The 16185-nt window shown below is 49.0% G+C and overlaps 1 protein-coding gene across 1 annotated transcript in view; it reads right to left on the bottom strand.

Moving 5' to 3' along the window:
• SDC2 (syndecan 2) overlaps nucleotides 1–7363 on the bottom strand; it is a 173275-nt gene extending 165912 nt beyond the window's left edge. The window contains exon 1 of the mRNA XM_040354746.1: nucleotides 6976–7363. Within this exon, the coding sequence (XP_040210680.1) occupies nucleotides 6976–7035 (60 nt within the window). The 5' untranslated portion in view covers nucleotides 7036–7363. The remainder of the gene's footprint in view (nucleotides 1–6975) is intronic.
• Nucleotides 7364–16185: the final 8822 nt, after the last annotated feature.

Raw genomic sequence — 16185 nt, 5'->3', positions numbered from 1 at the left:
AGGGGGGCTACAGTCCTTCATACAATGGGAACATGAAGACCAAAATGCTGTCACCTTCATAACAGAAGTTGGATTAGAAGGTAGTTACACTCCCACATGCACTGGGACCATGGAGACCGAACACAGCCACCCTAGTAGTAGCAATTGGATCATGGAGACCAAAACACAGTCACCTTTTTGATGGAAGTTGGATCAGAGGAATAAAAAAAAAAAAAATTTTGGATGCACTATTACTAGGTACAGTAAAACCTTGGTTTGAGAGTAACTTGGTTTGAGAGCGTTTTGCAAGACAAGCAAAATGTTTTAATACATTTTGCCTTGATATACAAGCGACGTCTTGATATAAGAGTAGCGTAATGTCACAACTGCGTATAAAAGAGAAGAGAGGGGCCTCTAAGTGTAGCAATATGGTTACATTTAATGAAGGTACAACATTTAGAAACGTATTGCTACACTTGGAGGTGCCTCTCTTCTCTTTTATACACTGTAAAAAAAAAAAAAAAATAAAAAAAAAATTATATATATATATATACACACACACACACACATATACACACACACACTTTGATATACAAGTGCTTTGGATTACAAGCATGTTTCTGGAACAAATTATGCTTGCAAACCAAGGTTTTACTGTAAAGCAGAAGACATCAGATGCAGGTATGGGATAAAACTGACCCCCCCCCCGCCCCCCCATTTTGGGTTTAGTGACACTTTGACCCTCTCCCCTCTGTAAGCTAAACTACCGGCCACCATTAAACAGAGCAGGATCCAAATGCAAGCAATGCTACAAAACAGATGCAAGCAATCAGTAACACTGCCTGCACACATCCCGCCCAACAGCTTAGCACCAGATGTGTAAGTTGGAGCGGAGACAGAGGGAACTCAGAGCTGCCGACAGGTAAATATAATAAGAGTTACAGGCAGCTGTGATTACAGAGGAAGTCGTGGGAGTTGAAAATAGATGAATATCAAAAGAACATTAAGATAAATCTGATCCTTGAAAAATACTGTATGGGCACGGTATTTCAGTGGTTAGCACTTCTGCCTTAAAGCACTGAGGTCCTCAGTTAAAATTCCAAAATAATATCTGAACATAGTTTGCATGTTCTCCCTGTGCCTGGGTGGGTTTCCTCCGGGTACTCTGGTTTCCTCCCACACTCGAAAAGACATGCTAGTGGGTTAACTGTCTCCTGTCTCAATAGTCCCTAGTATGTGAATGTATGAATGGGAAGTAGAAGCTCCAACTACCATCCTTCTAAGCAAAACGGGAGCTACCGCACCATTTACCAAAACCTCAGTTCAGCCTGTATACTCCATGTAGCCATTTCAGGCCTCTCAGCCCTCATCTCAGCTACGTATGGAGCCCATTACTTCTATGGAATGGGGTTTGCGAAACAGGACAATACAACCAACAAATGTTACAGCAAGGAACAGATACTGTGCAGTAATGTTGACGGGCAGTACACCTAGAGGTATCCCTGGCATATAAAAGGAGTCCACTTAAAGCCCAACTGGAAATTACATGAAAATGACCCTCTTAGTGGCACCCCCCACACTACAAGACAGAAGGAGGAGGAATCGCATCATTGACAGGAAGGGGTTAACGGGTGCAGCAGCAGGGTGGGGGACTATAGCAACCAATCCCCTGCAAGAGCTTCATCTCCTACCACAGGGGGGGGGGGGTCTGTTCTAGTAAATACCCCCCACCACACTGATCACCCCTCCTGCCCACCGGTGTGCCCTTCCAGCAGTGCTGACGTCTGCTTCTCGTCTCCTTCCTACTGGCTGCTGCAGGGTATGGGCGATCACTATAGGATGGCGAGCGAGTCAAGTAGGCTGTATGAAGCCCTGTGATTTCTAATAGCAGCCCTGGCCACAGCTGTAAGCTGCCACCCTGTGACTCCTAAGCCACGTACTAATTCCCAGGCAGTGAAGCTGAGCCTATTCAGTTACACTATGAGTGACACCATTGTCCTGAACCACGTTGGCATCCCAAGAGTCAGAACAGGGCAGCTTTCCGCTGAGAATTCTCATACAGGTATGACGCTTTATGACAGATTGCTTTAACCAGGCTTACATATCTCAGCCCTATCATATCCCCTTCCATATCGGTAACGTTGAAGCAAGGATCATATTGCTCCAGGGATTATCTCAATGGAGAGTAGAGTACATACTGGACAACGTGCTCCACTAATGTATTGTATGCAAGGCTTCCAATCACACTGTATATGTCAGTAGTGCTCGGGAGATTCTCTATATACAGAAAATGCTCCATCCGTATTACTCAACCTTGTTTGCATCATTCGCCTATGTTGTACAGTGCCATGGGGATGACAGTTATAAGGAATAAAATAAATAAGTGCATATAATTACTGTCCAATCAGCCTTTAGGGTGTATGAAAAATGACAATACATACTTCTGTGTAATGATGTACAAGAGCAATAAAGTTACAGATGTGTTCAATATAACATACAGAAGGCTGAAGATCTTCCCCAAGCTATGTGGAAGCCTCGAAAAAAAAAAAAGGGGGGGGGGATGGGGGCGATTGTACACAGCGACACATGTAAACAAAATTCCCTCTTTATTACTTCGTTGTCTAATAGGACTGTTCAATGTTATATGGATCTATATGTAGCATTTCAACATAAAAACATACACAGTACCAATACATTGATTGCTTCCAGGTCTGACCGCAAGCGTTAACAGAAAAAAAATAATAAAAAAATCTGCTTCTATAGGACATGGGCTTATCCGCACATGAAGTTTGGCTTATTTCAGCAAGTCTTCCCAGGAGTCTAGACAGTGAGCACTCCGGGGCAGGACCCTGCAACCCACATTCATGTGTCTGAATTCTTTGGGTTTTCTATAATAAAAAAAAAACGGACGGGTTAAATAGATTCCACTGAGATTTATGTCAGTCTCCAGGAAATAAATTCCACAACTGCCCTGCAGTCCTGGGTGACATTTATTAAAAACAAAAGCTACAAAAACCTCTATAGTCCTCGGCAAAATAAGAAGTACGGGAATCGGCACACATATATCAAAGCGAAGTCGAAGATTAGAAAAACAGAAAACAAAGAAAAAGTAAAAAAAAAAAAAAAAAAAAAGAAGGAAGGAAGAAAGAAGGGAAAGAAGAAAGAGCCAAAAAAAAAATTAAATAAAAACCACACACACGGAAGAAAAGTAAAAAAAAACTAAATAAAAAGGATTCAAAAAAACAAAACAAGTATTTTATTTATTTACTACAGGTACGTGTAATGCTCTATCAATTTATGCAGCACTTTATATAAACACACACTCTCCAATAAAAAAAATATATATTTATATATATATATATATATTTATATATATATAAATATATATATATATATTATATATATATATATATATATATATATTTTTTGTTTGTTTTTGTTTTTTTTGTGAAGGTATTTCTGTTCTGGCTTTTTAATGCTAGCATTTTATTTTTTCACATTGGTCCCTGTCCTCAAGGACTTTACAATTTAAGGTCCCCACCTCACATTCATACATACACATACTAGGGCTAATTTTGACAGGAGTCAAGTAACCCACCAATATGTCAGTGGAGTGTGGGAGGAAATCAGAGTACCCAGAGAAAACCAACACAGGCACAGGGAGAATATGCAAACCCCAGGCAGGTAGTGTCACGGATGGGATTCGAAGCAAGGACTTTAGTGCTGCCAGGCGGAAGCACTAATCCCTTAGCCACTGTGTTGCCCCCAAAACAAAAAATAAATAAAAAGTAAATAACTTATTTTTTCTTTTAACCTTGTTTTAATAAAAAGTAAATGTAAATAAGAACAAGAAAGAGAGAAAAAAAAAAAAAAAAGGGGAAATGGAAAATAAAATGAAAAAAGGGAAAAAAATAAAAAGAAGGGGAAGGAGTAAAAAAACATAACAGCAAAACAAAAAAATAAAAATAAATAAATATATAAAATAAATACTAGCATTAAAAAGCCAGACCAGAAATACCTTCAACTTTTTTTTTTTTTGTGTGTGAACGTCTGAAAACAAGTTTCCAGCCTGCCCAGGGCTGGTGGCTCTGTCAACAAAAGGGGGGGTATTTGTAGTGGATGGGGCTTAGCAGGAAGTGGGGGAGGGGAACACAATATCATAAACACAGCTGAGGCTCTGGGAGTCTCATTTTTTTAAGCCATCAATAAGTGAATTTCTAGCGGCAATGAAAATAGTTCTTTCCACACACACCACATAAAAAGTGTGTTTACAAGTTTCCATCATCGGGACTATGAAACAAATCCACTAACCAAGGCTAACCATCTCCATCCCCTGTACTCATGTGACCCCTGCATTCCCTGACATCAGGGGGCCCCATAGGGACCCCGGGGCTCTTCCAAAAGGTCTTCAATAATCTCAACTGGCATAAACCCAAAAATGATTTTGAATGGATGAGTAGTTGATGTGCAGTGAGCCCCAGACCTGGCTATACATCACATACAGAGTTCAGACACAAAATCCACTACTCTGTCACCAAAAACACCACACAATACGCCACACGATCCTCAACGTCATGGCTGCCGAGTCAACTGAAGTACAACCTCGAATTAGATAAGATTAGAGCTAATAAGTCATTAAATATTCCCCATTGGTGTGTGTTGGGTATTGCGGAGTAGAATAAGTGAAATTACTGCTATTGTGGGGTGGAGAGGAGAAGAAGAAGAGGTCTCCTATAGGGTGGAGAAGAGAGGTCTCCTATAGGGTGGAGAGGAGAGGTCTCCTATAGGGTGGAGAGGAGAGGTCTCCTATAGGGTGGAGAGGAGAGGTCTCCTATAGGGTGGAGAGGAGAGGTCTCCTATAGGGTGGAGAGGAGAGGTCTCCTATAGGGTGGAGAGGAGAGGTCTCCTATAGGGTGGAGAGGAGAGGTCTCCTATAGGGTGGAGAGGAGAGGAGAGGTCTCCTATAGGGTGGAGAGGAGAGGTCTCCTATAGGGTGGAGAGGAGAGGTCTCCTATAGGGTCGAGAGGAGAGGTCTCCTATAGGGTCGAGAGGAGAGGTCTCCTATAGGGTCGAGAGGAGAGGTCTCCTATAGGGTGGAGAAGAGAGGTCTCCTATAGGGTGGAGAAGAGAGGACTCCTATAGGGTGGAGAAGAGAGGACCCCCATGGTGGAGTGGAGAGGAGAGGTCTCCCGTGGTGGAGTGGAGAGGAGAGGAGAGGTCTCCCGTGGTGGAGTGGAGAGGAGAGGTCTCCCGTGGTGGAGTGGAGAGGAGAGGAGAGGTCTCCCGTGGTGGAGTGGAGAGGAGAGGTCTCCCGTGGTGGAGTGGAGAGGAGAGGTCTCCCGTGGTGGAGTGGAGAGGAGAGGTCTCCCGTGGTGGAGTGGAGAGGAGAGGTCTCCCGTGGTGGAGTGGAGAAGAGACGTCTCCCGTGGTGGAGTGGAGAAGAGACGTCTCCCGTGGTGGAGTGGAGAAGAGAGGTCTCCCGTGGTGGAGTGGAGTGGAGAGGTCTCCCGTGGTGGAGTGGAGAGGTCTCCCGTGGTGGAGTGGAGAGGTCTCCCGTGGTGGAGGGGAGAGGTCTCCCGTGGTGGAGTGGAGAGGTCTCCCGTGGTGGAGTGGAGAGGTCTCCCGTGGTGGAGTGGAGAGGTCTCCCGTGGTGGAGAGGAGAGGTCTCCCATGGTGGAGAGGAGAGGTCTCCCATGGTGGAGTGGAGAGGAGAGGTCTCCCATGGTGGAGTGGAGAGGAGAGGTCTCCCATGGTGGAGAGGAGAAGAGACGTCTCCCATGGTGGAGTGGAGAGGAGACGTCTCCCATGGTGGAGTGGAGAGGAGACGTCTCCCATGGTGGAGTGGAGAGGAGACGTCTCCCATGGTGGAGTGGAGAGGAGACGTCTCCCATGGTGGAGTGGAGAGGAGACGTCTCCCATGGTGGAGTGGAGAGGAGACGTCTCCCATGGTGGAGTGGAGAGGAGAGGTCTCCCATGGTGGAGTGGAGAGGAGAGGTCTCCCATGGTGGAGAGGAGAGGAGAGGTCTCCCATGGTGGAGAGGAGAGGAGAGGTCTCCCATGGTGGAGAGGAGAGGAGAGGTCTCCCATGGTGGAGAGGAGAGGAGAGGTCTCCCATGGTGGAGAGGAGAGGAGAAGAGACGTCTCCCATGGTGGAGTGGAGAGGAGAAGAGACGTCTCCCATGGTGGAGTGACCTCCCGGGAGCCCACATCTGATCTGCACATTTACACAAAATCCACCATTCTCATGACATTTTATGGTGGAAGTTTTCTGACACATCGTCATAAGTAACTGGGAGAGGTACAGCCAGGACGGTTGCTATGGGCAACAGCTACACAAAACCCAAGGTCCAGTAGCACCAGCTGCTGTGCCATGCAGATGGCTGTATCAGATCAAGTTGGTGCAACTGCTTCACTTTCCCTATTAGCACAATGCAGAAGGAAGGATCAGATGTCAATATAGGAATGAAGTCATGATGGTTGTCATGGGCAACAGCTGCACCCCCAACCAGCTCTAGTACCATGCAGAAGAGGTTATATGATCAAGTAATGCTGGTTGCTGAGGGCAACAGATGTCCTTCGCCCCCTTGGCACTGGCTTGTTTACCATGCAGAAGGCTGTATCAGATAAAATCAGGTTGGTTGCTATGGGCAACAACTGTGTCCCCCCCAATCGGCACCAGAACAATGCAGAATGGGGTAAGATATATCAATAAGGGGGGGGGGGGGGACGAATACCAGGGTGGTTGCTAGGGGCAACAACTACAATTTCACCCCCTTAATCATCTCTAGTAACAAGCAGAAGGGGATATCAGATGACACCAGACTGGTTGCTATTGGCAACAGCTGCACTCCCCCCACTACAATGCAGAACCGGGCTAGTAGTTATAGGCAACAGCAGCACTGCCCCCCTCAGTACAATCCAGGAGGGGGCATTAGATGCAGGTAAGGTGGTTGCTATAGACAACCCCCCCGGTGTGTGTGGAGTCCCGGTACTCACCGTCTCCCCGGACACAAGGGCCAGCCAGCCGAAGCCCAGCACGATCCAAATATTCCTCATTGTCAGAGACGGCGCGCTGCAAACTTCTCCAGCCGGATCACTTGTTGCTATAGAATTCCCAACACAGAGCCGAGCACTGCCGGTCCCCGGGCCACTCCGACCCGCTCCCGTACGAGGTCTGTGCTGCCGGAATCACGTGATCACCGGAGGAAGCGGCGGAGGTCGGCCGATCAGTCCCGTGTAGTGTGATCGCCGCTCACTGACTGCACCGCTCTGATCGCTTCACTGTGTGTGTGAGAGAAAGACCGTCCTCCCTCCGCATCACCGAACTCCGCTGTGTGGACTAGTGCGACTCCTACCGTACTACACCCGGGAGGAACACAGAGAGAGAGGGGGCAGGAAGTGTCTAAACCCGACTACTCCATCCCTCCTCCTCCTTATCATATTTACTACTCGTCTACCCGAGACAACCAACCCCCCACCTACCTACCCACCTTTTACATACTCATACAATACAAACTACCCCCATCTTCTACTACTACTACCCCCCTCTCCTACCACAGCTACCCCCTCTCCTACCACAACTACCCCCCATCTCCTACCACTACTACCCCTCTCCTACCACAGCTACCCCCTCTCCTACCACAACTACCCCTCTCTCCTACCACAGCTACCCCCTCTCCTACCACAGCTACCCCCTCTCCTACCACAGCTACCCCCTCTCCTACCACAGCTACCCCCTCTCCTACCACAGCTACCCCCTCTCCTACCACAACTACCCCCCTCTCCTACCACAACTACCCCCCTCTCCTACCACAACTACCCCCCTCTCCTACCACAGCTACCCCCCTCTCCTACCACAGCTACCCCCTCTCCTACCACAGCTACCACAACTACCCCCCTCTCCTACCACAGCTACCCCCTCTCCTACCACAACTACCCCCCTCTCCTACCACAGCTACCCCCTCTCCTACCACAGCTACCCCCTCTCCTACCACAGCTACCCCCTCTCCTACCACAGCTACCCCCTCTCCTACCACAGCTACCCCCTCTCCTACCACAGCTACCCCCTCTCCTACCACAACTACCCCCCTCTCCTACCACAACTACCCCCCTCTCCTACCACAGCTACCCCCCTCTCCTACCACAGCTACCCCCTCTCCTACCACAGCTACCACAACTACCCCCCTCTCCTACCACAGCTACCCCCCCTCCTACCACAACTACCCCCCTCTCCTACCACAGCTACCCCCTCTCCTACCACAACTACCCCCCTCTCCTACCACAGCTACCCCCTCTCCTACCACAGCTACCCCCTCTCCTACCACAGCTACCCCCTCTCCTACCACAACTACCCCCCTCTCCTACCACAACTACCCCCCTCTCCTACCACAGCTACCCCCTCTCCTACCACAGCTACCCCCTCTCCTACCACAGCTACCCCCTCTCCTACCACAACTACCCCCCTCTCCTACCACAGCTACCCCCTCTCCTACCACAACTACCCCCCTCTCCTACCACAACTACCCCCCTCTCCTACCACAGCTACCCCCTCTCCTACCACAACTACCCCCCTCTCCTACCACAGCTACCCCCTCTCCTACCACAGCTACCCCCTCTCCTACCACAGCTACCCCCTCTCCTACCACAACTACCCCCCTCTCCTACCACAGCTACCCCCCTCTCCTACCACAGCTACCCCCCTCTCCTACCACAGCTACCCCCTCTCCTACCACAGCTACCCCCTCTCCTACCACAGCTACCACAACTACCCCCCTCTCCTACCACAGCTACCCCCTCTCCTACCACAGCTACCCCCTCTCCTACCACAGCTACCCCCTCTCCTACCACAGCTACCCCCGCTCCTACCACAACTACCCCTCTCCTATCACAACTACCCCTCTCCTACTACAACTACCCCTCTCCTACTACAACTACCCCTCTCCTACTACAACTACCCCTCTCCTACTACAACTACCCCTCTCCTACTACAACTACCCCCATGCTACCACAACTACCCCCCTCTCCTACCACTACTACCCCCCTCTCCTACCACTACTACCTCCATCCTATCACAACTACCCCTCTCCTACCACAATTACCCCTCTCCTACTACAACTACCCCTCCCCTACTACAACTACCCCCATCCTACCACAACTACCCCCATCCTACCACAATCCCACCTTCCTACCGCAACTCCCCACTTCCTACCACAACTACCCCCATCCTACTACAACTACCCCTCCTACTGCAACTACCCCCATCCTACCGCAACTACCCCCATCCTACCGCAACTACCCCATCCTACCGCAACTACCCCCATCCTACCGCAACTACCCCCATCCTACCACAACTACCCCTATCCTATCGCAACTACCCCCATCCTACCGCAATCCCACCTTCCTACCGCAACTCCCCACTTCCTACCACAACTACCCCTCTTTTACTACAACTACCCCTCTTTTACTACAACTACCCCTCTCCTACTAAAACGACCCCCTCTCCTACTAAAACGACCCCCTCTCCTACTAAAACGACCCGATCTACTAAAACGACCCCCTCTCCTACCACAATGACCCCCTCTCCTACTACAACTACCCCCTCTCCTACTACAACTACCCCCTCTCCTACCACAGCTACCACAACTACCCCCCTCTCCTACCACAGCTACCCCCTCTCCTACCACAGCTACCCCCTCTCCTACCACGGCTACCCCCTCTCCTACCACAGCTACCCCCGCTCCTACCACAACTACCCCTCTCCTATCACAACTACCCCTCTCCTACTACAACTACCCCTCTCCTACTACAACTACCCCTCTCCTACTACAACTACCCCTCTCCTACTACAACTACCCCTCTCCTACTACAACTACCCCTCTCCTACTACAACTACCCCCTCTCCTACTACAACTACCCCCATGCTACCACAACTACCCCCCTCTCCTACCACTACTACCCCCCTCTCCTACCACTACTACCTCCATCCTATCACAACTACCCCTCTCCTACCACAATTACCCCTCTCCTACTACAACTACCCCTCCCCTACTACAACTACCCCCATCCTACCACAACTACCCCCATCCTACCACAATCCCACCTTCCTACCGCAACTCCCCACTTCCTACCACAACTACCCCCATCCTACTACAACTACCCCTCCTACTGCAACTACCCCCATCCTACCGCAACTACCCCCATCCTACCGCAACTACCCCCATCCTACCGCAACTACCCCCATCCTACCACAACTACCCCTATCCTATCGCAACTACCCCCATCCTACCGCAATCCCACCTTCCTACCGCAACTCCCCACTTCCTACCACAACTACCCCTCTTTTACTACAACTACCCCTCTTTTACTACAACTACCCCTCTCCTACTAAAACGACCCCCTCTCCTACTAAAACGACCCCCTCTCCTACTAAAACGACCCCCTCTCCTACTAAAACGACCCGATCTACTAAAACGACCCCCTCTCCTACCACAATGACCCCCTCTCCTACTACAACTACCCCCTCTCCTACTACAACTACCCCCTCTCCTACCACAGCTACCACAACTACCCCCCTCTCCTACCACAGCTACCCCCTCTCCTACCACAGCTACCCCCTCTCCTACCACAGCTACCCCCTCTCCTACCACAGCTACCCCCGCTCCTACCACAACTACCCCTCTCCTACTACAACTACCCCTCTCCTACTACAACTACCCCTCTCCTACTACAACTACCCCTCTCCTACTACAACTACCCCTCTCCTACTACAACTACCCCTCTCCTACTACAACTACCCCTCTCCTACTACAACTACCCCCATGCTACCACAACTACCCCCCTCTCCTACCACTACTACCCCCCTCTCCTACCACTACTACCTCCATCCTATCACAACTACCCCTCTCCTACCACAATTACCCCTCTCCTACTACAACTACCCCTCCCCTACTACAACTACCCCCATCCTACCACAACTACCCCCATCCTACCACAATCCCACCTTCCTACCGCAACTCCCCACTTCCTACCACAACTACCCCCCTCCTACTACAACTACCCCTCCTACTGCAACTACCCCCATCCTACCGCAACTACCCCCATCCTACCGCAACTACCCCCATCCTACCGCAACTACCCCCATCCTACCGCAACTACCCCCATCCTACCGCAACTACCCCCATCCTACCACAACTACCCCTATCCTATCGCAACTACCCCCATCCTACCGCAATCCCACCTTCCTACCGCAACTCCCCACTTCCTACCGCAACTACCCCTCTTTTACTACAACTACCCCTCTTTTACTACAACTACCCCTCTCCTACTAAAACGACCCCCTCTCCTACTAAAACGACCCCCTCTCCTACTAAAACGACCCGATCTACTAAAACGACCCCCTCTCCTACCACAATGACCCCCTCTCCTACTACAACTACCCCCTCTCCTACTACAACTACCCCCTCTCCTACTACAACTACCCCCTCTCCTACTACAACTACCCCCTCTGCTACCACAACTACCCCCTCTGCTACCACAACTACCCCTCTCCAAACACAACTGCCCCTCTAAAAAAAAACTGCCCCTCTCCAAACACAACTACCCCTCTCCAAACACAACTGCCCTCCTACCACAAGTGCCCTTTCCCTACCACAACTACCCCCTCTCCTACCACAACTACCCCTTTCCTATCTCAACTACCCTTTTCCTATCTCAACTACCCCTGTTCTACCACAACTACCCTTCTCTTAGTAAGCCAGGATACCGCACATACTACCCCTGTCCTACCACAACTACCCTTCTACCAGATACCACAAACTACCCCTGTCCTACTAGTATACACCACAAACAGGATGCAAAGCACCACAGCTACCCGTGTCCCTCCAGAAACTACCCCTGTAATACTACAAACTGCAACTACCCCTCACCGACAGATTACAACACACAACCACTACCCCTGTCCAACAGAATACAGGACACCACAACTACCCCTGTCCAACAGAATACAATACACCACAACTACACCTGTCCAACAGAATACAAAGCACCACAACTACCAATGTCCTACCAGAAACTACCCCTGTTCTACCAGGATACTACAAACTGCAACTACCCCTGTCCAACAGTATACAATGCATCACAACTACCCCTGTCCAACAGTATACAATGCATCACAACTACCCCTGTCCAACAGTATACAATGCATCACAACTACCCCTGTCCTTCCATAAACGATCTCTGTCCTACCAGGATACTACAAAAACTGCAACTACCTTTGTCCGACAGGATACAATGCAACACTATCCCAGTTCTATCAGAAACTACCCTGTCCTACCAGGATACAACACACCACAACAACCCCTGTCCTACCAGGATACAACACACCACAACAACCCCTGTCCTACCAGGATACAACACACCACAACAACCCCTGTCCTACCAGGATACAACACACCACAACAACCCCTGTCCTACCAGGATACAACACACCACAACAACCCCTGTCCTACCAGGATAAAACAACAACCCCCTGTCCTACCAATATACCATACATTGCAAAAAAAAAAACTTACCAGAAACTGCTTCTTCCAACTAAGATACCACACCCTGCAACTACTCCTGTTCTACCAGGTCCCAGGATACCATACACCATAACTACCCCTGTCCTACCAGGTCCCAGGATACCATACACCATAACTACCCCTGTTCTACCAGGTCCCAGGATACCATACACCATAACTACCCCTGTCCTACCAGGTCCCAGGATACCATACACCATAACTACCCCTGTTCTACCAGGTCCCAGGATACCATACACCATAACTACCCCTGTCCTACCAGACACTACTCCTGTCCTACCACAAACTACCCATGTCCTAGCACGATATCATAATATGTATAATAAATATCACACACTGCATCTACCCCTGTTCTACCAGGGTGCAACACCGTACAGCTACCCCTGTCCTCCATCACACTACCCCTGACCTACCAGAAAACCAAAAAGCACAACCTACCCTTGTCCTACCAGTATACAACGCACCACAACTACCCCGTCCTATCAGAAACTACTCCTGTCCTACTACAAACTACCCCGTCCTACCAGAATTCTGCACACCACAATTACCTGTCTTACCCGTATAGAACACACTACAATAACCCTTGTCCTACCACTATACCACATACTGTACAAATCCCCTGTCCTACTAGAAACTACCCTTCCCTACTAGGATACCACATTCCGCAAATACCTCTGTCCTACCAGGATATAGCACACCCCAACTACCCAGGGCCGATCCGCCCTATAGGCTCACTATGCAAGGCGCTTAGGGCCCCGCAAAGCTGCGGAGGGCCCCCCAAATTAATAGAGGCCCCCGCCTCTAGTAATTTGAGAAGTCATTTCTGGCCCCTCACCCCGCTTCTCAACTCACTGGCTGCATGGGAGAAGAGGTAAGAAGTCAGCACCCCCCGCTTCTCACTTAGTATTTACGATAGCAGAACACCCCCTCCCCCCGCTTCTCAACTTTAATCTTTAATGTGACATGTCACTGTCGGCAGCCCTGCCACCCCCCCCCCCCCCCCCCACACCGCTTCTCAACTTTAATGTGACATGTCCAGGGCCATATTAAGAACATCATGGGCCTGGTGCTGAGGATTTTGGTTGGGCCTCTTATAAATAATAAATAAATGCGCGGGAATGACATGAACGCAGCCCGGCCAAGGCAAGTGACCAAAGGCACAGAACCCAGAAGGAAGACCGGGTGAAGATGGAAGTGCCCGGGCCCCGCCTGATTCATCACAGCGCAGCACTGGAGGGCTCAGTCTGAAAATTTAAAGGGTCACTAAAGGATTTGCTGAAATGACTGTTTACAGGGTATAGAGACATAATAGTTAACTGATTCCTTTTAAAAATGATTAAAAATAGATAAAAAACAATCATATAATGTACCTTTAGTTTAGTTTCGTTGTTGCTGTTGTTTCCTGGTTCTCTGATGTACAGAGACAAAGAGCCAATAGAGGGCAGTGATGCTTTGGAAAACGAAACTGGATTGGTGCTGAGACACAGTGGGGTAGATTCAGAGAGCAATTACGCCGGCGTATCCATAGATACGCCGCGTAATTGCTAAGTAGCGTCGACGTATCTACTTTCTGTATTCAGAAAGCTAGATACGCCGACTTTAGCCTAAGATACGACTGACATAAGTCTCTTACGCCGTCGTATCTTTGGGTGCATTCTGATGCTGGCCGCTAGGTGGCGCTCCCATAGATGTCAGCGTAGAGTATGCAAATTACATACTTCCGCCGATTCACGAACGTACGTGCGCCCGGCGGTATTTTTTTTACGTCGTTTGCGTACGTCGTTTTAGTTGTAAGGATGCTCCTGCTATTAGGAGGCACAGCCAATGTTAAGTATGGATGTCGTTCCCGCGTCACGATTTTAAAATTTTACGTAGTTTGGGTAAGTCGTCCGTGAATGGCGCTGGACGCCATTTACGTTCACGTCGATACCAATGACATCCTTGCGATGTCAATTACCGCAATGCACGTTGGGAAATTTTAGGGACGGCACATGCGGCGCGGGAACGCGCCTAATTTAAATGATCCACGCCCCCTACGGCATCATTTGAATTACGCGCGCTTACTCCGGCCCCTTTTTCTGCTACGCCGCCGCAACTTTACAGGCAAGTGCTTTGTGAATCAAGCACTTGCCCGTAAAACTTGCGGAGGCGTAACGTAAATGTCATTCGTTACGCCGCTGCAGTTTTACGCGCCCCTACCTGAATCCACCCCAGTAATCAATTACCGAATGCACGTTGGGAAATTTTAGGGACGGCGCATGCGCAGTACGTTCGGCGCGGGAACGCGCCTAATTTAAATGATCCACGCCCCCTACGGCATCATTTGAATTACGCGCGCTTACTCCGGCCCCTTTTTCTGCTACGCCGCCGCAACTTTACAGGCGAGTGCTTTGTGAATCAAGCACTTGCCCGTAAAACTTGCGGAGGCGTAACGTAAATGTCATTCGTTACGCCGCCGCAGTTTTACGCGCCCCTACCTGAATACACCCCAGTAATCACACCTCCTTGATTAGTCACCACAGTGAGAAATCTCCCAGTACTGTGGTGATCAGGAAACAGACAACCAGGAAGTGTGCAGAACAGAGAGGAATTACAGCTACATCAAAGCAAAAACGAACAATGAGGACATGAAACCAGGACTGCAGTAAGGTAAAGGAAGCTATTTAGCTAAAAAAAATTGTTTTCCTTTAGTGACCCTTTAAGTGTACCCTAATGTGCTAATATGCTGTGCATACTTGTACATTGTGGCATTACCTACCCCAGGGCCTCTAAAAAGTAGTAATGTCAGGAAAGTTTACTACCGCTTTAATATCACAGGATCCCAGGAGCCTCTCATGGGGCCCCCTACTGACCCAGTGGCCCTTGGGCAGTGCCTAAGTGCACAGTCGCCAACATTTAAAAAATATTTTCAGGGACACTTTTTTATACAAGTGCTATATTTAGAGTAGCTGAGATCCCCGATGTTCCTCTATACATCATAGTAGTAATCACAAAATTAAATGAGTACTAATAATGGGGCAGAACAAATATGAGAACTGAGATTTCCTTTAGTTGAACTAACAAAAGTGTGTCCATTCTAGAGCTGGTAACATTGAGGGTATTCAGTATCATTTTAAAGAACTGTTTTTGTGGGTAAGCGACATAGGGGAGGAGTATGGACGGTATATAAGTGGGAAGTATGTGCAGGTGAGGGAGAGGAATGTGGAGGGTCTAACAGTGAGCACTATGTACAGGAGAGGAGTGCAAAGGGTACGGCAAAAGGCACTATCAGGGCCGGACTTACCATTGGGCTTGACTGGGCTAAAGCCTATGGACCCCGCCCAATAGGGGGCCCCGGATGGCAACCCCCTTTATAAAAGAAAATGTTTTTTTATATATTTTTTTATATTAAAGGGCTCAGAGGTCCCCAGGGCCCCATGTGGCAACCCCCCCTTTTTTTATTTATAAATGTTTATTTTTTTATTTTTGTTTATATTTTTTTTTATTTTTTATAAAAAGGCCCAGAGGTCCCCAGGGCCCCGGATGGCAACCTCCCTTTTTTTATGTATTTTTTATAAATGTTTATTTTTTTTTATTAAAGGGCCCAGAGGTTTCTTTTTTCTTTTTATTAAAGGCCCAGAGGTCCCCGGAT

Source organism: Rana temporaria, chromosome 5 (assembly GCF_905171775.1).
Source record: "Rana temporaria chromosome 5, aRanTem1.1, whole genome shotgun sequence".
NCBI classification, from domain to species: Eukaryota; Metazoa; Chordata; class Amphibia; order Anura; family Ranidae; genus Rana; species Rana temporaria.
Note: the sequence above shows the minus strand (reverse complement) of the source record. Positions and strands in the feature narration are given on the sequence as shown.